At 57.6% G+C, this 9,377-nt stretch overlaps 1 protein-coding gene across 1 annotated transcript; it reads right to left on the bottom strand.

Annotated features, from left to right (window-relative positions):
* Nucleotides 1–5,405: 5,405 nt before the first annotated feature.
* Ier5l (immediate early response 5 like) lies at nt 5,406–8,069 on the bottom strand. Its single transcript, XM_041674741.1, has one exon. It carries the CDS (start codon nt 7,879–7,881, stop codon nt 6,661–6,663), a length of 1,221 nt encoding a protein of 406 aa, XP_041530675.1. The 5' UTR covers nt 7,882–8,069; the 3' UTR covers nt 5,406–6,660.
* Between the last annotated feature and the right edge of the window lie 1,308 nt (nt 8,070–9,377).

Consider the following 9,377-nt stretch of genomic DNA (forward strand, 5'->3'; position numbering starts at 1 on the left):
GGGAATTGAACTCAGGACCTTTGGAAGAGCAGGCAATGCTCTTAACCACTGAGCCATCTCTCCAGCCCCACTTAGTGTCTTTCTCATGGCAAGCTGCACACGCACGCATACACACACATATACCACCCAGAGACACACAGAGGTGGGCCTGTAAGATAAGTGTGTGGGCTGGCTTGTTTTGTTTCTTCATTGGGGGCAGTTGTACAATGCCCCCTTCTGACCTCCATGGGCATCAGCCACATATTTGATACACAGATATACATGCAGGCAAAGCACTTCTGTGCACAAAAATGTTTTATTTCATGGGTTTGTGTATGTGTGTATCTGAGTGTATGTGTGTACCGTGAGTGTGCAGTGCCAGTGGAAGTCAGGAGATCAGGTCCTCTGGAACTGGAGTTACAGAGGGTTGTGAGTCACCAAGTGGGTGCTGGGAACTGAGCCCAGGTTCTCTGCAAGAGCCCTAAGTGCTCTTAACTGCTGAGCCATTTCTCCAGCCCCAAGAAAGATCTCATGTGAAACCCTGGCTGGCCTGGGAACTTTTTAGGTAGACCATGGTGGCCTCAAATACACAAAGGTCCTACTGCCAGCTGGGTAGTGGTGGTACATGCCTTTAATCCCAGCACTTAGGAGGCAGTGGCAGGAGGATCTCTCTGAGTTCAAGGCTAGCCGGGTCTACAGAGCTAGTTCCAGGACCGGCACCAAAGCTACACAGAGAAACCTTGTCTAGAAAAAAAAAAATCCTGCCTTTCTGGCACTGACCCCCAAGTCCTGGGATTAAAAGTTTCTATGCCTGGCTAGAAATAAATAACTTTTTAAAAGTTGTTTTGTTTTTCTTTTCTCCTGGGATAGGGCCTCAGATGGGCTGGCCTGGAGTTTGCTATGTAGACCAAGCTGTCTAAAACCTGCCTTAGTCTCCTGAGTGCTGGAATTAAAGTTACTTGGCCCAACTCAATTTGTTTATTTTTATTTTTTGTATGATTGTGTGACATCATATATGTATGTATGTGCACTGTGTGCATGCCTGGTACCCACAGTGGGCCTCAGATCTGGAACTGGAGTTAAAGACAGTTGTGAGTCATCATGATGGAGCCAAAACCCAGGTCCCCTGCAAGAGCAGCTAATGCTCAGAGTCCGCTCTGCTTGGTCAGGTGTTTCTGGGTGGTGCTTGCCCCAGAGAGGCTGGAAGTGCCGGCTGCCTCCTCTCTCCTGGGCAGCTCATTTACATTAATGACAACGCCTGCTACCCACAGGCTTCATCTTTTTCTTCTTCTAAATACAAAACATGCTTGTTATAGAAATTCAGGATGCGTAGGATCAAGGTCATCTGTGGCTCCCTGCCTACTGTGACCACCTCAACTCCTTAAGGGCCTATTCGGCTTATCTGAACAGGTGACTAGATCACGCTGCCTCTATCCCAGATGTCCCCGGGTTCCTCCAGGTGACCATGTTGGCCTCACGTGGTCCCTCTTCCTTTTGGCTTGCTGGCTGACCCTCGTGGCTACCTGTTGAAACCCTTTTCAGTTCTACCCAAATTCCAGGAGGACCCACACAAGGAGTTCTTGCAAGTTATGTCCTTGTCCTCAGTCCTCGGGGGAGTGGTTCTCAGAGCCTATCGGGAGAACCCAGCCTCTGCCTGGGGTGTGCATCTTCCCTGCTCTTGGTCATCCCTGAGTAGCAAATCAGGGAAGTACCAGATGTCCCATATGGAGAGCAGACATCTTCTCCAGAGCAGCTCTGAGTATTTCTCATCACCCAGGTCTCCAAGTGGCCCTGCCCAAGCCCATCAGAAAATTTCTCTTCAGCCCAGAGTGCAGCCACCCCCATACCTCCCCCCTCCCTCCCTCAGTTCTTCCCCCCCCCACCTCCACCTCCCCCCGCCCAGTCTCTGGAGGCCATATCTACTGCACTCACCAGGTACCACAGTTTTCTGAGAAAAGACTTCTCTGCTCCTGAGCTTCCAGTGACAGCCAGCATGTTCTCGGGCTTGGCCACAGCTTTGGGAACCCAACAGTCTTTCCCTTGAATTTTCTGAGTTAGCAAAAAAGGTGGTCCTTTTTGGGTGTGAACTGGGAGGCCAGAGTTCTGCGCTAAGAAACTGGGGAGCTCCAGACACTGGGAGAGCATTTTGGAAATCACTGACTGTATCCAGCTGTACCTGAAGCCAGTAGCACCCCTGCCGGCTGCTCAGTTTGGTGCTGCAATTCCAGAAGTCTCACCTTTTGCCCAAATCACTCCATTGTGCCTTACCAAAAGTCTTTTTCTTTTTTAAAATATTTATTATGTGTACAGTGTTCTGCCTGCATGGTAGAAGAGGGCACCAGATCTCTTTTACAGATAGATGGTTGTGAGCCACCATGTGGTTGTTAGGATCCGAACTCAGGACCTCCAGAAGAGCAGTTAGTGCCTTAACCTCTGAGCCATCACTCCAGCCCCAACTGAAAGTCTTAAAGGAATAGGACAGTCCTGGGCAGGTGGAACACAGACCCTCTTCTGTGTCTCCTCTGCCTTCGTCCTGGACCCTGCAGAATGACACACTGAAGGATGGACATGTGCCAGCTCAGCCATGACTAGCTTCTGTAGCCTAGAGTAGACTCAGTTGTGAATTCTCAACCTGGTCATTTAAGCCATGTCCAGATCAACTGCCAGCGCCTTTCCCTACCAGACCGTGAGCTCCAACAGGTGAAAGCTGGCTACCCAGTGGTGCAACCTAGGATGTATGTTCTCCTTTCTGAAAGGCTGCTTCCACCTCCGAGGATGGCTGGGAGTTTGAAATTAGTAATCCACAGAGGCGCTTGCTGTTCTGGCTATTTATGACTTTGGTGGTGGTGAGTGGAGAGAGCTTTCCAGGGGCTAAGCACCTAACGCACACTTTGTGGATGTGCCCCTGTGGACAGAGTCGGTAAGACGCAGCAGCGCTTGTTGTCCACCCTCCTTCTCAGTGGCTCTCCCGGGAGCTTCGAACATCCCCAGCCCCAGACTTCTCTGGAGGGTGGCTCAGCTGTTCTCCTGGCATCCAGCTCCAAACATAGACCCTGGCTCAGCCCTTCCTCAGCATCAGAGGCAGCCTTGGGATGTGTTTTATGTTAGGGGGAGCCAATTAGCTGGGACGACCAGGGGCTGAAATTCTGTTCTCTGGGCGCTGTCTTTTGCCACCACGAGGAGCTTCAGTCTTCCAATTGCCCTTCTACCTTGGTCTTGGTGGAGGGAGAGGGTCTATGAACCTGGCAGCTCCCACCCCTTCCCCCAGTGTTTCCGTGGTGCATCGGTCTCTCCAGGGGAGTTCTGGGCTGCCACACTGTGGGCTGCGCAGAAGTCTCCAGGGATTTTGAGTGGGGTGAGAAGGATGCTGGGAGATTCACGTGTTGGAGGCAGTTGTAGGGCGGCCGTGGCCCTCAGTGTGGTACTGTGGCTGCTGTTTCTGGGGGAAAATGTGTAGAGCAGGGCATTAACCTTTTGTGTCATTGTTCGAGGTACTTGGGCCCTGCAAAGACAAGTGTGGCTGAGGGTCCTCTCTGTTGTGGCTCCCTGAATTCTTCCCCCAACTCCCAATTTCACTCTATCCCAATGTATCTAATATTTCCTGAGCTGAGAAAACCTGCGCGGGTGGGGAGGGGAGACCCTTAGTCTGTGGTTTTGCTAACCTCAGGGCTTTTATTTTGCACGCAAACACCCACACGTCTTCACCACACGGGTCCCAAGGACAGATGAAAAGATCCCAAGCTCCTCAGCTGGAGTCTAGCTGTACCCAGCTCCACAATCCCAACAAAGGCACCCAACCACGTGCCCTCCTCCACGCGGACCTGGAGTGGGGAAGTTCTATGCTCACGGTCCCTGCTCAGGCCCGGGCTGGGTGGGGATGTGATGCTAGGTCGCGGGTGCGCGTGGAGCCTGTCCTAGAAGCCCGGCTGCCCCCGGCTGCGCCTCGCCCACTCCCATCCGCACACGTTGCAGCGCCCTCCAATTGGCGCTAGGGGGAGCCGTGGCAACTGACTTGAACTGACAAAACTGTACATCCAACAGCTATTTCCTTCGACTTGCAGGAGAAATGGGAGGGGGTTAAGATGCACCCCCCCCCCCCTTAGGCAGCTCCAGGCGCTTCCCATGGGAGGCCGATGACACAGGGGTGGGGGTGGAATGAAGGTGTCTTTCCTCTCGGTAACTCACACCTCTAGAACATCCCTTTTCCCCAACCCAAATTGCTGACCTTCGCAGCACCCCCCCACCCCGCGTTTTAGGGTGTCCCCAAGAACTTCGCCACGCGCGACAACGGTATCTAGAGCCACGCAGACCCCTGAGGATGGATAGCTTTCACCTCTGGGAGTCTGGGCTAGGGGCCCTGGGCGACAGCGCCTCCTGTCGCCCAACGAGGCGTATTGGGTGGGGCGGCGTGAGCGGTCCGGCGGGTGGCTAGGAGCTTTTTTGCTCAGGGAAGGGGAGCGTGGGGGCGAGCCAATGAGAGCGGGAGATCTTTGGGGAGACAGCCTGAGACAGAGAGAGGCTACCACCCCCAAACAACAAGATACCGCCGTTTTAGCCCCCCCCCCCCCCCCCCGCGCCCCATGCCACCCGGGTTTGTTCTTTCCTATCCCTTTAGCAAGGCTGGAACCACCCGTGTGCCCTGGGGCCAGAACCCCGGCTCCAGATGTGAATTTGGTTCCAGTGGGGAAGAACGCGAGCTTCCTCCGGGCCTTGGCACATTCTCCCACTCTGAGGTCATTCCGTAGGTGGTCAGAGTGGAGCGCGCGCCTAGAGCCTTCCTGCCTCGCCTCCATCCACTGGAGAGGAAGGAGAGGCGGGCGCGAGGGAGCAGAAAGGGAGAGGGGAGGGGCGCGAGGAGGGAGGGAGACGCCGCCAGCACACCACCAAGTGGCACTGAGCAGTGATAACAAACTCAACTTTAAAAAAAAAAAAGAAAAAAGAAAAAGAAAAGGAAAAAAACTTCCCCAAGTTGCAGCCTGAGACGTGCGGACGTGCGGTCAGAGGCACAGGGCGGGGAGTGTGGGTGGGTGGCCCAGAAGTCTCCAGGCTGCAGAGAGCTCAGACTAGGAGCCAAGTAGGCCCTTGCAATCCTGGTTGCATAGGGAGATGTGTTGGAAGGCTGGCTCAGCTTCCTGCTGGAGACCCCGGGACAACCGGTTCCCATGGGACCAGGACCCGCTGGAGAGGGGTGTGGAGTGGCGGGGAAGACTGGGAGACGCGTAGCACAGGGCTCCATCCCTAGAACCCACATCACACACACACCCGGGACTCCCAACCCTGACCCTGCGACGTGGGCAGGTCCCGCCCGTCCGCAGCTCTGGAGAGCTGGGGTTTGCGCGCGCGCGTGTGTGTATCTGTGTGTGTGTGTGCAGGTTCTCCCACCTCTAGGCCCACGTGAAAGCAAAGCACTACCATATACTCTACAGTCGACTTTTTATTAAGATTATAAATTTAAACAAATAATCTGAACAGTTTTACCCGGTGAGATTCAATTTAGTATGCACAAAAATACAGGAAGAAGGGCCGGGAAGGTAAGGTTGGCAACTTGTTTTGGAGTCCCTGGGATGGTGATGGCAAAGATCCAGAGGTTGTCTAGGCGAACCTCACCTCACAACAAAAGGCTTTTAAATTAAACAAAATCTATCGAGCTGAGGACGCAGACAGGGTTCTCACAGGCTGGAACAATGCTGGTTTCATGAGATGGAACCGAAGACTGAAGCAGGACAAGGTAACTTAGAAGTGCGCACACAAACACCACAGCTGATCAGGAGCTAAGTGAAGCAAAGCGAAAAGTCTCCAGCGCAGCCGGCGGTCCGGGCCCCTCCCTCCCCCGGGGCCGCCGGGGATCCAGGTGAAGGAATCGACTTCCTTTTTTGTTTAGTGAGGACCGCAGTGCTGGGCATGATGGGAAATGTAGTTCGCCCTGCTCGCCCCCCACCCCTTCCCCAACTGTGCTGAGTGTCGGGCGCCACCTTCCCCCTGGTCCGGGAGGCGGGTGGAGGAGGGGAGGAGGACGGAGCCAGAGGGGCGGGGAGAGGAGGGGTTCTAGACGCCCGCCCCGGCAAGAAAAGAAAAAAAAAGTTGAAGTGTTTTCATTTCTGCCTTCTCATTTTGAGAACTTTGGAGGCCGCCCCCAGAGAGGAAATGTGACCGAAACGTCCCTTTTGGAGATAGAGTTTGCTTTTGTTTTTTTGCTCAGAATTTCATAAGACCCATTCCTCACCCCGGAGAGGAACTCAGGAGAGCGGAACGTCGGGCTTCCAGGCTCAGACAACTGATTGGAGTCGGCGTCCCGGGGCCCGCGCCCTCCTGCGTTGCGCCCCCGGCGTGCCCCGGCACCCAGCCTCGCCCCCGGCTGCCCGGCACCTCCTCCGGGCAGCAGCCTGCCTCACGTGGCAGGCTCCTCGCTAAACACCACTGCAATCAGTACAATAAAAAGAAAAAAAAAAGAGTAAGATAAACACAAAGCATACTTAAATAGGCGCTTTTTCTCTCTGCAAAAATAAAGTCCAAGATTTTTTAGATTTTTTTTTTATTTTACAATTTATAAAACATCAGCCTCTGCTTGCCCCCAGCTCGCACCGAGTGGCCAGGACCCGCTCGCTCCCTATCGTCCTTTGGCCGAGTCTTTGTCTGGCCCCAGCCCCGCGGGGCCCAGGGTCCCCATGTCCTCGGGGGTCCCTAGAAGGCGACAATGGCTCGAGTCCAGGCGCCGAGGCTGGCGAGCGCCTGCTTGGCGCACAGCTGCCCGTTGAGCGGCGGCGGCTGCTCCGAGGAGTCCGGCTGTCGGCTCACCAGCCCCGAGAAGCCCGAGCCAAAGATGGAGATCAAGTTTGAGATGTTGGACGCGTCCGGGGACGAGTCCGGGCAGAAGTCCTCGAAGCGGGCGCGCTTACAGGGGGCGAACGGGGCGCCCCCGGGGGGCTCGGCTCCCAGGTCACCCGCGTCCTCCTCGTCGTCGTCCTCTTCCTCCTGGCCAGGGTAATACTTGCGTTTGCAACCAGCGGCGGACGCCAGGCCGGGTCCCGGAGCGCCCTGTCCACAGCAGGGGCAGTGGGCGGAGGCGCAGCAGTCCTGGTGCAAGTAGCCGTTTTCCACCGTGGTCACCACGTGAGTGTCCAGGTCCAGCACGGTGGTCTGGCTGCTGCAGTGCACACCGAAGTCCGAGGGGGCCGGGTACGCGCCCCGGTAGAAACCAGGGGACGAGGAAGGGGCTGGAGAGGCGGGCGGAGAGGAAGCGGCGACGGTCGGTGGGGTAGCCCCCGGGGGCGCCGAGGGCGCAGAGCAGGCAGCCGGGACGCGAGGGTCCCGCGGGCAGAGCGCGGCGGGCGCGGGCGGCGGCAGCGGCGCAGGACCCGGCTGCAGCGGCTCCAAGTGCTGCCCGCGGTGGGGCGCGCCGTGCGGCGGCTGGAGCGCGGCGCACCCGGGCAGCTCTGAGAGCGCCCCCGCGCAGCCCGCGGGCGCCCCGGCCACCGCCACCGCCGCCGCGCAGCTCCTGGGCGCCGGGTGTTGGTGCTGGTGCAGCTGCTGCTGGAGGTGCAGCTGGTGGAGCTGGTGGAGCTGGTGCAGCTGGTGCCGGGCGACCGGCTCGCGCGCCTCCGCGTCCCCGCCGCCGCCAAGTTGGAGCGGGCCGAAGTCCGCCGCGTTGGCCGGCATCCCCGGCGCCGCGTACGCGAGGTGCTGGTGCTGGTGGTGGGGCGGCTGCTGTTGCTGCTGCTGCTGCTGTTGGCGCCGGTAGAGCTCGGCGTAACGCTCGCTCAGGTAGAGCTGGCGCGCGTTGCGGAGCACGTAGGACACTAGGAGGTTCTTGTGCAGCTTGATGCCGCCGCGCTGGGTCCGGGAGCTGTGGATCTTGCGCAGGGAGATGCTGATCAGGCTCTGGGCGTCCAGGGCGCACTCCATGCTCCCGCGGAGATGCGGGCGGCGGAGCAGCCGCCTTTGCTGCTGCTAATGCTGCTGTTGCGTGTATCTCCAGCAGGTCGCTGGGGCGCACCGGACACAGGGAACCGAGCCCGGGTCAGCGGGTCTGTGGCGCTCCGAGAGAAGCCGCCACCATGCGCTCCGCGCCACCCGCAGGCTCACGCTCCCCAGACGGCGCCAAAGCAATGAGCCTCGGCCGGCCCCGGCCCCAGCTATTTAGCCGGGTAGCGGCGCCCCGCCCCACTGCAGATTACCCAATAGAATCGTGCGGAGCCTCCCGAATGACAGCCGCTTCCCGCCCCGGGGCCACTTGACTGACCAATCAGACCAAGGCGGTTCCTTTGTGCTATTCAAATACCGAACGGACCCCGGGCCTCCAACGCCGCCGCTGCCTCGAATGTTCTCTTGGGACCGCGGCACCGCGTGGGACTCGGAGCCTCCTCGGTAGCGGCCCGTAGCGTGGGTCGTCTCTCGGGAGCTATGTTGAAGGCCGCGGCTACCCTGGACCTGGCTCCCTCGAGTTGGGGGTCGGCTCACCTGAGAGCTGTGGAGATGGCTCCGCCCCCTTCCGCAGAGTTGGGCCTCACCTGCAGCAGGTGCGCGCGGTTCCCCCGCTCTGGGCCACGCGGTGCCTCTTCTTTCTCACCTGCCAAGGCCGGGGGTAACCTGGGGAATCTGAGCCTTCTCTTGAGAAAAGCTGGTGTGTGTGTGTCCGGGGGCGCATCTGGGCACTAGGGTATCCTCATGGAAAATAGAGTTTGGGGCTTGATTCCCTGATGTTTTAGCCCAAGGGCCTCTGGGAATGGTCGGGGAAGGGCCTCCCCTCTGTTTGACTGCAAAACCCAGTGAATTTTGATCTATAGTAGAGAAACTTTGTCATTGTGAGCCAGCCCGGAGGGGTGGGAGGTTGGAGGTAGGGAGATAGGAACCCTCCCCAGCTTCCTCCTCACCTTTGGGTAACCTCTACTTTGCTGCCTCACTAATATCAATGACAATAGAAGCACTTACTGTGTGCCTAGCTTGGGGCCCTGAGCAGAAGGTCTGAATCCCTCCCCCTTTCTAAGTTTCCTTGGGGTAACCTGTTAAGATTTTGTCAGAGCCGGGCGGTGGTGGCGCTTGATGGTGGTGCTGGCCTTTAATCCCAGCACTCAGGAGGCAGAGGCAGAGGCAGAGACAGAGGCAGAGGCAGAGGCAGAGGCAGAGGCAGGCGGATCTCTGTGAGTTCGAGGCCAGCCTGGTCCAAAGCTTTAGAGAAACCCTATCTCGAAAAACAAACAAAGGTTGGTGAGAACCCTGAGCCCCAGGAGTACCCAAGCCAAGGACTCATCGCCTTTTATGTCCTTATTCTGAGTTATCCACGGACCAGTGGGACAGGCTATAGGATAAGGATTCCTGGGAGGCTGTACTGAGAAACTTACAGAGGAAGAGGGCTGCCGTGGGGGAGGGGAAGGATCCAGGGCTGGACCCTTGAAGGACAA

The sequence above is a fragment of the Microtus oregoni genome, unplaced genomic scaffold (assembly GCF_018167655.1).
Source record: "Microtus oregoni isolate MIOR12 unplaced genomic scaffold, Mior012 000025F_ref0000491, whole genome shotgun sequence".
NCBI classification, from domain to species: Eukaryota; Metazoa; Chordata; class Mammalia; order Rodentia; family Cricetidae; genus Microtus; species Microtus oregoni.